Source organism: Protopterus annectens, chromosome 9.part0 (assembly GCF_019279795.1).
Source record: "Protopterus annectens isolate FY-2018-M chromosome 9.part0, PAN1.0, whole genome shotgun sequence".
NCBI classification, from domain to species: domain Eukaryota; kingdom Metazoa; phylum Chordata; order Ceratodontiformes; family Protopteridae; genus Protopterus; species Protopterus annectens.
In genome coordinates, this window is record NC_056743.1 from 287,010,426 (window position 1) to 287,023,938 (window position 13,513).

At 42.9% G+C, this 13,513-nt stretch overlaps 1 protein-coding gene across 2 annotated transcripts in view; it reads right to left on the reverse strand.

Moving 5' to 3' along the window:
• The window catches only part of USH1C (USH1 protein network component harmonin), a 3,114,702-nt gene that overhangs the window by 1,340,102 nt on the left and 1,761,087 nt on the right, over positions 1 to 13,513 (reverse strand). Inside the window, exons 14-15 of one of the 2 annotated variants that reach the window (XM_044082874.1) lie at positions 5,560 to 5,687; positions 3,166 to 3,192 (exon numbers count right to left, since the gene is read on the reverse strand). In XM_044082874.1, coding sequence (XP_043938809.1) covers positions 3,166 to 3,192; positions 5,560 to 5,687 — 155 coding nt within the window. Of the gene's footprint in view, positions 1 to 3,165; positions 3,193 to 5,553; positions 5,688 to 13,513 lie in introns of both variants that reach the window. The other variant, XM_044082873.1, reaches the window with a different exon arrangement.

Consider the following 13,513-nt stretch of genomic DNA (forward strand, 5'->3'; position numbering starts at 1 on the left):
AGGAGAAGGAATGACAAATGGCACAACTGTCTTGCAAATGCAGAGCCCCTAGACAATAAACACAGTTGACGTGACTGTAACTGACATTTTCTGGCCACACTTAGGGCACTTTTTGAACCCAGATTTGGGGTACTTGTCTTGATCCGCCAGAATAAAGTTAGAGATATTTACTGCCACACAAAAAAAATAGTAATTTTTCTCCAAATAGAACGGATAGCGAGTAAGCCTTAATAAAAATAGACTAAACCACACACACACACACACACACACACACACACACACACACACACACACACACACACACACACACAACATGTGAAGTCACACAAAGCCGACTATGCCAAAAAGATAGCTGCTGAGAATAACAATGTTATCTAAATAAGTAGAGTACACTGTAAATTAGACAGTAACAAAGACTAAGCCTTGTAAATACAAAAAGGCTAGCCAGACCACATCACTATCTAAGAAATGTGACAAAAGGTCGCAAATAGCACAGCAAGCTGAGAAGGAAAGGCAATAAGCTTATCTATATAAACACAGCTTTACTGAACTAAGCCTTACATAAAAAATTTAAAGGCTAGACAGACCACACCTATAAGAACTAAAAGTAACTAGGCCAAAAAGAAGCCAAGTAGAAATATCTGAAAAATAGTAAAAGGGAAGGGAACAGCACACTAAAAACTGTAAGAGCTTTAGTACAGACAAACCTAGCTAACAAACTATAGTATCAAAAACTTTTACAGAATTTTAATGAAAAAAAATGTTCTTATCTGGCCTAAGCTAATTCAGAACCTCCAATCTGATCTGAGGTAATTCACAGGTGCATCATGGGATATGGATTTGGCCTCGAGCTACTTGAAGACCTCGAGCTTTGCAATTGGCCATAAAGGAGCCGAGAGATCGGCTCCGAACCCATCAGTAAAGAATGAATGGCAAGACTGAACAACTTCATATGGAAAATTCATGAGACAACCACCTCACCTAAAATGGTCTGTTTTGAAAGTAGCTGTCCTTTATACTTACCTTTATAGAAGACTAACAGCTGATCAGTTTTCCTTAAGGTTCAGGTTTTGTCTAGGTAGTTTGAGAGCTGCATCTAGAATGTGAACAATCCTTTCTCCCTTGTTCTTAGGTTTAGGAATGAAAAATGGTGACTAATAATCTGGATCAAAATGAACTCAGACAACTTCAGACAAAGGTAGGATTTGTTCTTAGAGAAACTCTGTCCCTGTGGAAAACAAGATAGGGGTGACTCACCGTAACAGCTTGCAATTCATCTACTCTCTTAGCAGATGAAAGAACAATGACTAAAACAATCTTCCAAGATTAAGAACCACAATTCAACCTCATGCTCAGATTTAAATGGAAACAGAGCATTCTCAAGCACAAAATTCTTATCCCAAGGAAGACCCACTTTTTCAATAGGTAGACAAGTACATAACACCACTTTCAAAAACTATTTAACTTGATTATTAGAAAGGGGGAGAGAGAGTCTGAGGGTTGAGAAGAAGAAATAGCTGAAAAATGTGCCTTGACTGAGGAATACAAAAGGCCAGTGGACAGTAACCCACACAAACAGTGAAGAATCAGAGGCAGACAGATCTGAAGAGGATCTTTGTTGTTGACTGATGCCAAATAGAAAATCTTTTCTACTTACCCATATAACATTTTTTACTAGTAGTTTTCTTTTTTTTACTCCTTTAGTACCTGCTGCATGCCCTCAGGAAAAAAAGTGCATCTGCCCATCTGGCAGGCAGAAAGGCACTGGTTTTAGGACTCGCAGAGATAAAGTACAGTTGTGTAAGTAAATGCATAAAAGTAGATGTTTGAATGATCACTGCTGCAGGTGCCACAGCTACATGGGGTTATATCCTTAACAGCCAGCTTAACAGCACCTACCTCAAACAGAGCTAAATAAAATCAATGGTCTGGGTGCTAAGCCCTTCAGAACTTTCTTGCTGACAGAGAGGAAGGCTACAGCCCCAAATAGGTCAATATTAGATAAGTAAAAAAACAAAGTCCTCACCCTGGCAACAAGTTAAACAAAAATGAGGATGGTGGAGAGTGAGCCTAATGCATCAGTGATCATTTGAGCATCTACTGGCATGTTAATGTTATTTACATAAATGTTCTGTGTTCATCATTTGATCACTGCTGCAGTACCCTTAGATATATTGGTAGACTACTGTAACTTATAATGACAGGTAGGAGGAAGGATGAAGGTCCATGAGCCCCTAGAAAATTATCCTAGCAATCCTACTCTAAACATGGAAAAGCAATCTATTTTGTGTGCTCTGTAAAGGTATGTACAGAGGAACAAGTTGCTGCTTCTAAAATATGTCTAGAATCCATCCCTTTCCAAAAAGCCACTGAGCTAGCCAAGGCCCTGGTAGAGTGTATATAGACCCTGCCTGGAATTAACTTGTTGAAGCAGGTATAGCAAAGGGAAATAGCAAGTGATAACCTGCTGGAGATAGTCTGCTTTGGCATAGGATGCCCTTTTTTCTTACCTTCATAAAAATGAATAACTGATCTGAGTTTCTGAAGGTTTTAGTTCTGTCAATAGTCTGCTTTGACATAGGTTGCCCTTTTTCTTACCTTTATAAAAATCAATAACTGGTCATTGCTTCTGAGGGTTTTAGTTCTGTCAAGATAATATCTGAGCTGTCTGTGGACATCCAGAATATAAAAAATCCTTTATCATTTTAGGTTCTGGAAAGAAGACATTGAGATGGACAGCTGCAAACTTGGATACAACTTTAGGCATAAAAGAAGGATTATTTCTCAGGGAAACCTTATCTTTGTGGAAAATTAGATAAAGTTTATACACCATGAGAACGTACAGCTCAGACACTTTTCTAGTAGAAGTCAGAGCAATCAACAAAACTGTTTTCCGTGTCATGGATCTCAATTAAGTCTGACAGACTTGTTCAAATGGAGTAACAGTTAATTTATCCCCCCCAAAAAATTAAGAACTCAAGGATGAGACATTTTCTAGGCGGCCATGTATGTGGCACCCCTTTCAAAACATTTTAACATCGGAAGGCATTGAAATGGGAGTATTCTTGGGTAGACATGCAAAAATGTCTGACATACCTAGATAAGGGAGAAAGAAAGAAAGACCAGAGGATAACTCACCCAAATATTGCAGAACCAGTGAAATACCAGCCTTAAAGGTGTCCTGGCTCTTGGCTTCATATCAACTAAAATATATTTTCAATTTACTGTTAAATGAATTTCAAGTAGCAGGTTTCATTGTCTCCATTAATACCTACTGCAGATCTCCAGAAAATAGGTGTCTGAAATGTATTAAAAATGCATTTATTACCCAGGCAGTTAGTTGAAGTTGTTTCATGCAGGGGTATATCTAACAACCTTTGTCTTGCATGAGTAGATTCAGTTTGTGAAGTAGCTTGTGGTAACTGTCCTTGGCCACTTCCAAAAGAAAAGAAAATCACTACTGCCTGGACCAAAAAGGAGTCACCACAATGACCTCTAGAGGGTCCTCCTGAATATTCAAAATGACCCTGGAAAGGATGCAAAAGCATATAAGAGTATTCCTGTTGTAGGAAAGGAAAATGTATCTGTTTCCTTGCTTGCAAGAATGGAGTCCTTAAGCAGAATTTTTACAGTTATTTGTTGTGAATATAGGCAAACAGATCTATCTGAGGTGTTCCACACAGTTGAATCAATTCCTGGGAAGACCCTGTGACTTAATTTCAATTCACAATGGTCTGTCAAGGTCCTGCTCAGCTTGTCTGCCACAAAACTTTGCTCATAAGGGATGCAAGATTCCTGTAGAGTGAGATTCTGCTGGACTGCTCTATCCCAGAGCTACCCCGACTAGTCTGCACATAGAGTAAGATCTAGTTCCACTTGTTTTTGTATATACCACATCACTGTGGCATTGCCTGCAATCACTTGCAATAGCCCAGGGGACCACAGACGAATGACAAGTTGAGAGAATTTATTACTGCCAATATTTCTTTTGGTCTGTCTTTTTTTTCCAAAAATCCTGTGCTTTTCTCCAATAGACCCCCCCCCCCCCCCCAAGGAAAGTCTAACACATCTGTAGTTACAGATTGTGCTGGAGCTGGAAGGAAAAATCAGTAACCTGGATTTAGATACAACTGGTCTTTCCATCATAGCAGTTCCGTTTTTACAAATTTTGCAACAGGAATCAGGTGATGAGACTTGGCCTTTATATGTTAATCACTCTTTTTCTTATGGGATCTTGGAGGGGTTGAAGCCTCCGACCCAGAAATAGCCTCTGAAAAGGGAGATTTAAGTAGCCCCTTCAATAACAATTTATTTTTCCTCTCCATCCATGTCTTGTTAAGAGAAATTCTTTCAAATTCCACAAGGCGGGTCAACTGTTAAATGAGGCACACCCAAGCAATAGACACATAGGGAATGTGCATCTGAAGTAGGTAATTTATGGCCACAATCTGAACATCTCTTAAATCCTGGACTACCTTTTTTATCTGCCATGTTAGGAAAGAAGAAAACCAGAAAAAATACCAGCAATGGTACAAGAAATACCCGAAGGTAAGGAGGAAAGGGGTTTACCAACGATGGTAAAAAAGAAATTACCTTGTGGTAAAGAGGAGGAAGGAGATTGAAAAAATTCAAGAAGGGATAGTTGCTAAATTCTGTGAGAAAAAGTTGTTTTAGATTAGTATGACGAAAAATATTGTACTTGGCTGAAGAGAAGTAGCTTGACATGACCGAATGGTGATGTGGCAAACGAAATCTGAGGTAACAGGGAGAGGAGAATTCTGGGTAAGAGTTTTAGCTCGAGAGTTTGTAGCTGACGCGAGCCTGGAAGATGGCCCGCTCGGTTCTGAGGTCGGAACTAATACCCACACGTAAGGAATGAATGAGGATTAACAATATCAGATTGGAACATCTGAAAACTCTGAATGATTAGGAAATGAAAAGCAAACAATTTTAAGTTATCAAAATGAAAGGCACTCTCCTCAAATAGCTTGCAAGAAAAACTATAAAACCAATTCACTATCAGCTGCCCCTCTTCACACCACTGCAATGTACAACCCTTTAAATGGAGAAAAGACTAACTTCCAGAAAGCACAAATGTCATCTCTTCTGTTTTACTACTAGAAATTATTTATGATTATAAGGCCATTGGTCTACCCTGTTTAGGGACCAGGGAACTTTTTTAATGGATAGACAAAATCAGAGCAGTACTACAGCCGTAATTTACTTACAGCTCTCACTTTTAACTTCAACTATAAAAAATGGTAAAATAAAAAAAATGCAGCTTATAGAACCATTTAACCAGTGATTCCTAACTTCAATCATCCAACAGCTAAAGGAATGAGATGTAAATCACTAGCTAATTTTACAGAATAGAATACTTCATTTGCTAAGGATTCTGCAGCTGGTCACACACACACACACACACACACACACACACACACACACACACACACACACAAACACAAGCTGATATTGTACTTACCATCGCAACTGATGCACATCGGCCACCACCCAACAAAATGCAAACTCCTCTTGATATCAAAGCATACTTACGTTTACTTTTAGAAGGTGATGGTTTTAGATGTGGCTGGATGTCTTTGCTCACAGGCACAGGACTCTTGGGTTGTTCTTTTTGACCCCAGTCTTCTTCCCAATCCTTTTTAAATTTTTCTTCTTGTGCTACTATCCTTAAGGGGAAACATTCAAAATGAAAACAGCACTTGCTTCAGAAATATGTTTTTAGTATAGTTATTAATTTATAGCACACGTACCAAATGTTTTCCAACATTTATTTGGTTGTTTTTGTTGGAAGTGAAAGTCTTAACTGGGTGAAGCCCATTTCTGTGTTAGCCAAGAAGAAAACCACTACAAAATTATATGTATACATAATCAGAAAAATTTTTACAAGAGAGATTAAAACTAGGTTCAGTGACACTATTTTATACAAGTACAGTCAGTGACAAGTATACAATTCTATAATACAAAGAAAAAAGAAGTTATTTACTCACCATAACATTCCATCTGAGTTGTTCTTCATTTGGCTTCAAAATGAAGGTTCCTGGATCCATCTCTGCCACATATCCAGCATCTGATCCGAGCTCAAAGCTCCACCCCTTACTCATAATGCGCCCGTCTACTTCCCCTCTTCAGATCAAATTTGCTGCCCAATCTAGTACTCTCACCTGACCCAAAAGAACCTTGTCCTTATCAGAAACCATGAACAAGGAGAAGGATAAGAGGTACCCTGACAGTGACCACCTTCTATACTCGTAGGACCAACAAACAGTTCACACAAGGCCGGGGGAAGGAGGGAGGGATGGCTGAAGGCAAAGAACAACAACTCAGATGGAACATTATGAGTATATAACATTTTTATCTGAAGTTGTTGATTTCATTTGGTCTTCAACCTGTGGGTCAGAGTCTGCAGCTACTAAACACCTGGGACATCTTCATGGAAGGATATTCCGGAGCATGAAGGAGCCAAAGGATGCCCTGTTCCTGGATACAATGTTCAACTTATAACGTGAAATGAAGGTATGAGATGAGTACCAAGTAGCTGCAGGGCAAATATCGTCTAATGAAACTCTGGACCAAAAGGCTGCTGAAGTAGCCACAGACCTGGTGGAATGTGCTTTCAACATGACTTGGTGGGGGAATTCCCCTGACAGAATATGCCCGAATGATACACTGGGAAATCCAACGGATAAAAGTAACTTTAGATACTGGTTTCCATAAAAAGGGTTTGGAGTAAGAAATGAAATGTTGGTCAGATTTAAGAAAGGTTTTAGTCCTGTGCAGGTAACTGTCTGTGCACATCCAATAAATGCAATCTGTAATTTCACTTATTCTGAAAATTTGGAAAGAAGACCGGGAGATTGATCACCTGATTAATGTTGGCCTCTGAAGCTATTTTAGGTAAAAAAAAAATGGATTAGTACGCAATGACAGCCTGTCCTTATGAAAAATCTTATAACAGGCTTTGACCGACAAAGCCTGAATTCCCGAAACTCTCCTGGCAGAAGTAATAGCAACTAAGAACTCAGTCTTCCAGGACAGAAATTGCAGATCCACCGAGGCTACAGGTTCAAAGAGGGGTGGAACTAAGGCCTGTAGTACTAACATAAGATCCCACAGTGGTGTAGGGTCCTTCCACGAGGGTCTACGAAAAGTACCTTTGAGGAAGGCCTTGCAAAGTTTTGATTATGCTAAGGAAACCCATCCCCCACATGATAATTACAAACTGCAGCAAGATGAAATTTGACTGTGGGAAAAACTGGTACCTTGTTGGAAGATTCCAGTTAAAAATTCCAGCACTGTGGAAACTGGGGCAGTAAAAGGATCTAATGCATGCTGCAAAGCCCAGATCGAAAAACATCTCCATTTGCTGGAGTACACTGTTCTGGTGGATGAATTATGAGATGCCACCAGGATTCTTTTGATGGGAAGAGGATAAGCCAGGAGTCCTGACTATCATGGGAACCGGAGCAGCCAAGCAGTGGACTTTAGACTGCCCAGGTCTGGATGGGGAATCCCTGAGGGATGAGAGATGAGATCCGGAACCGGAGCCAATATCCATGGTGGAGCCACCAGATGAGACCACATAGAGGACAATGAGACTTGGCGAGGCCAGAATGGGGCAATGAGGATTACTAGGCTCTCCAGCACTTTCTGAAGGAATTTTGGTATTAGGGGAAGAGAAGGATAAGCATACAGAAGAGCGGGGGGGGGGTGCTCAAGCATGAATCAGAGCACCTCTGGGGCCTTCCCCCAGAGGGTGGTTCAGAGCGAAGAATTTGCTGCATTTCACGTTGGAAGGAGAAGCAAAGAGATTACAGCAAAGCTGACCCACTTGTGAAAGATCTGTTCCGCTACTGAAGGATTCAGAGACCACTCATAAGGCATCAGAATAGATCTGCTAAGCCTGTCCACTAGAATCTTGGACCTCCCCAGAATGTACATTGCCACCAGAAAATGTCCAGTGGAGATCGCCCATTCCCCATACTCTCATGGCTTCATGACATAGGGGATAAGATCTGGCTCCCCCTGCTTGCTGATGTACCAGAACATCAACATATTATCCATCTGGATAGCAATCGTTCCTTAGGGAATATGGGCATGGAGAACTTGCAAAGTTATACGCACCGCCCTCATCTCCAGGATGTTGATATGCAATCTGGTCTCATAGGGGATGAAGTACCTTGAACTGTCTTTCCCGAGCAGTGCCCCCCCACCCCCTGGCTGGGAGCCGTCCGTATTCACCATGGCCGGGGGAAAGGTGGAAGAAAGGAACGACCCTGAACAAGGTCCAAGGAATGAATCCACCACAGAAGAGAGTCCCTGCACACTTGAGAGATTTGGACAGGGTGAGTCACTGGAAGATCTAACATGGACCACTGTACTGCAAGGGTCCACTGAAGAATCTGCATGTGAAAATGCGCCAAGGGCAAGAGACTGATTGTGGTCGCCATGGACCCCAATGCCCTTAATACTATTTCCACTTGTGGAGACTGAGTTTTAAGAATGCAAAGAACATGTTGCTTCAGAGTGCGTATCCTGTCTGGAGTAAGAAAAACTTTGGTTTGAATTGTGTCTAATCGTGCCCCAATTAAGTCTAGTGTTTAGACTGGGGCCAGAGATGATTTGTTGAGATTGATGGTAATGCCTAAACTCTGGGCTAGGAGAAGAAAAGAATCCCTTGTTTGACAAAGTTGATACCTGGAAGGGGCAGCGAGGTGCCAATTGTCCAGGTAGGGGAACACCTGTATGTCCTGGATTCTCAGGTGAGCCGCTACTACTGACATCACTTTGGTAAACACCCTGAGGACTGTGGGAGACCAAAGAGGAGCACTCTGAACTGGTGATGACTGGCTCCTAGCCAGAAGCAGAGAAACATCTGAGACTGCCTGTCCATCTTGATGTGACAGCACGCATCCTCAGAGTCAATCGAGCACATCCAATCTTTCTCCTGCAGGAAGGGTAGTATAGATTGAAGGGTGACCATCCATAACTTTGTCTTGGCCACTGACAGGTTCAAGGTGGAGAGATCCAAAATGGGTCTTAGGTCCCCCATTTTCTTTCGCACCAAAAAGAACCTGGAATAAATGCCTGATCAGGAGTGGTCTAGGGGGATGGGTTGGATGACTCACTTTCTTAACAGCTTTGTGATTTTCAGTGCTGCATCCTCCCTGTGTACAGGTGGAATGTCCGGGAGGTGTTTGGGTGGTGGAGGTGGCTCAAGAAAGAGGAGTGAATAGCCTCTGGATATAATTTGCAACACGATCTTTTGTGATGGACTCCCACTCCATTAAGTATAGAGAGAGACAGCCCCCAACTGCCTCCAGAGATGAGCGGCCAGGCAACCCTTCAGGGTTGCTGGGTAGGTCTGGCTAAGAAAGGCTCTCGAGTCCCATAATTTCTAGGACCTCCTCTGCCTCTAGGGCAGTGTCTATCAAATCCCCCTCTGCCCCTGGGGGAAGGTAAGTCCTGAGTTTCTCAGGGAAAAGTCAGAGATTTCCGGAACCACATCTTCTTGGTTCCTCGCGGATTCCTAGAGAAGGATTGCTGAGGGGCTGAAAAGCGGATCCCAATGGCAGACAGAGTCTTCCCGTCCTTCTCACTCTGAACTAAGGTGTCATGTACCGACTTCCCAAAAAGGGAGGAAATGTCATATGGAGCATTGGTAAATGGCGCTTTGAAGAGTTACAAAAACTGACAGAGCCAGAGCCAGGCATGCTGCCTGATGGCAATGCCTGTACCGGCAGGACTAGCGGCTCCCTCAGTCACATGGGGGAGGAGACACATAGAGATGTTTGCAACTGATTTTAGGGTGGCCATACGAGCGGAAAACATCTTCTTATCATTCGCCGACATGGACCCATGGGTCGACTCGGTGATCTCCTTCACCAGGTCTCTCTGCAGCCAAATCACATGTGCCATGTAATTCAGCTCCCATACAGAAAAGGTCACTGAAGCTTACATCCACTTCCCAAAATGGTCCACCGTCCTTGACTCTTGGTCAAGAGGGTGGACAGTGCAACTCTCCTGAGCAAGCTGCTTCCTAGTGTCAGCTGCCACTACCATAGAATCAACCGAGTATCCCTTATCCCAGTGTGATCTATCTGAAGGGGGGCTCAAAACCTTGTCCAGGTGTTTGGGAATGGGCTCCACCATGTCCGGTTCCTTCCACGCCCGAGATGTAATGAGATCCAATAAGGGATTTGTGGGAGGGGACACCCAGGAAGTAGAGGGTCCTGCACCAAATGCCTCCAAGAACAAAGATTTGTCTGAGGTAGGTTTTTGGGCAGACCACCCCCCATGCTGGCGAAGGAGTTCCATGATGTCTCCAAAGGAGACATCCTCGGAGGGTGATCGGGAGGGGAACCTTCCCCTTCCTCCAAATCAGTGTCTATGGCAAGAGACTCCAGTGAGGAGTCTAAGTGCCTCCTTTTGCATGTACGTTTGCGAGGGACATCTTCAATGGTGATCTCTGGGGAGGACTTGCTGTTCCCAAGAGGGAGCGTCCTGAGGCAAAGAGGCGGCAGGCTGTCCCTAGATGGCAGAATGGCTGGATCCATGCCAGATATAGGGGGAGCCGGGGTGGAAGCCAAAGAAGAGATAGTTAAGGGTCTCGAAGAAATTGAGAGTACCCTCTCCACTACGTCGGAAGCCGAAAGAGAACAGACATCCTGAGAAAGGACAATAGGAGGAGCCATAACCCATTGACAAGTCAGAGCTGAAACTCCAAACGCCGAGATACCAAGGGGAAGACTCTGTTCCAATAATCTCAAAGCCAACACCACCCCCTCAGATCTGACACCGAGGCCACAGATCCAAGCGAGTTGGATCCGACCTGCTCAAGGTCATGGCCGGCATCGAAGAACAACGTACCATCGGCGCCATTCCCTCGACGCTGAGTGTCCTCAGATCCAAGGGCTCCAATACTGGAGGTCAGATCAGAGAAGGAGTAATAGGGGTGAAAAAAGGCTGCATGCTCCCCACTCCGGAGGGAGAGTGGGCAGGCAAGACTCTCATCTGTATCTGGGTGTGGATGAACTTCCGCAACATCTTATCCATCTCTGCTTCACTATGGCTATGGATGGAGTGGGAAGAAGAGGTGACTGACACCGGCTTGGAGGGGAGATGAGGAGAAGCCTGAGCCAGTGATCAGATCTGGAGCTCCTCCAGCTCCAGAGAGAACTGAGGAGAACGGAGCCGGGGAGAGTCCGGCCTCATAGCCAACCTAACTTTGGCTGGGGGGGGGGGGGCAAAGCCAAGCGATCTGGAGATTGTTTCTTTGGCCTATCCATATTGGATGATTTGTCTCCATCCTTGGTCCTCTTAGCGGGAGTTTGAGTCCCAGAGGCTGGGGAGGTGGCCGGGACAGAAGCCGGGGTGGCAGGGTCTCGTGTCCCGGAGGACAAAGAGGCTAAGCTTGTTCTTCCTGTCCATCAGTGCCTGGGGATTAAACCAGGCACAGATGGAACAGGAGGTCTGAAGATGGACTGCCCCGAGACAAACGACACACAGAATGTGGCCATCAGCTGGGGAGAGCTTGTGGCCACACTCTGTACATTTTCTGAAGCCAGGTTTGGGAGTTTCGGACATTCTCCCAACCTACGGCCCAGCACAGACTCAGTCACACAGTCCACACCCCCATGAGAAAAGATGGAGGGAATTTTTTTTTTTTTTTTTTTAACCAACGGAAAGCACGAGGGGAGATAGAAAAACAGAGAAAACAGAAAAGAGAAGATTTCTATCCAAACAGTCACTTACCACAAACTTTTACAGCAGAGAGCATGGATCGTGATGTGGACATGAAGCGTGGCAAATGAGATCTGAAGGGAGGAAGGAGATGGGAGCATTATGGTTAAGGGGAGAAGCTTTGAGCTCGGATCAGATGCTAGATATGCGGCTGAGTCAGATCCAAGATGGATCCGGGAACCCACAGGATGAAGACCAAATGAAGACAACAACTTCAGATCAATACATTTACAAGGTTGAAAACTATTATGTTGGGAAATTATTGGAGTTATGGTTAATATTAAGGATCTCAGTAGATGTAGTAAGGACAATGAGACAGGATGCAGACACAGAAGAAGAATGAAGGTGGGTAGTGCTTTAATTAGTGGGTAGAGGAAAAGGTATATGTGGGAGAGTACAGTGATGCATACAATGGTTATACAGGTGTATGCAGAAAGCACATGATGGAGTAGATGTTTGAATTCATGCAATGGAAAGTTTTGAAGGAAGACTAGCATGTAAAGCAGGATAAGCAAGGACAGGAATGGTTTAGATGCTGTTTCAGCAGGGTTTTGAAGATGTTTACCTGATCTGTTTTATATGAGTAAATACAATACAGATACCTCCAAGGTACCTCCAAAAATAAAGCTGCAGTAATCAGTCAGGAAAAAATGCAATCTTAAAATGAAATTTACCAAGTAAAAACAATAAAAAAACATTTCCACAAAAGACAGAGTCAAGAAAATGGTGTAAAAAAATAAGCACTTTCATTCTTTATTAAAGAGAACTTCTTCAGATTACACAAAATAAAAAGCTACAGTCTTTAAAATGTGAACAAACCAATCACAATGCTCGATGCAATGAAGGCTAAATATTTAAAGTAACAGAACTTCAAATTTAACTTATAGCACTAAATTATATCAGTGACAGTTTCTCTGATAAAAAGTAGCAATCTCAACAATAAATAGTTAAGAAAAAATAATGCTACTATTTTGCTTGTTGCTGGAATAAAAATGAAACAAAAAAGCACAGTGCAGCATTCAAAGTTTGGCTGCTCTGATGTGCAATAAGCTAGACAGGGAAAGCCTGTCATTTAAACTTGTGTTTAAAAGCTTGTGTTGCATTCAATAATACCTGCCAATAAACTTCCCTGGTCTCCAAAAAGGCTGAATAGTTAAGTTACCTCCTTGTGGGTTAAAATGAACTTTCTCCAACACACAAAAAATAAATTTGTTAAAACTAGTACACATACCAGCATGTTTCACTAACGCATTAGAAATGTTCTCAGTTTTAACAGCATAATAATGTTGATAAATTCCGGATTTCAAATTTTTCACAGTTTTTCGGATGTAAAAGGCCAGGCAGGATAAGCATGCTGCCAAGTAAAATACACCACTAGACAGACAGTCATAGGTGCCTTACTAATTACTTTAGAATAACTGTCCACCACAGTTATGACATTAGTAACAATGTACTAAGCATGCAATCAGCTGTGAAGGACTTGGGCACCCAGATTGATAGCAACTTGACTTTTGACCACTACGTTGCCTCCATTGTACGGGAAGCTTTCTACATGGCCCACCTCATAAATAAGGTTATTTCATCCAGGAACAAGGAGGTCATAACATCCCTGTACTCCTCCCTTATCAGACCCATTCTCGAGTACAATGCACTCTTCGGCATGTACCTTGCCAAGCACATGCATCAGCTGGAGAGACCACAGAGGTTCCTGACCAGGAACATCCAGGGTCTCAAACACCTGTCCTATACAGAT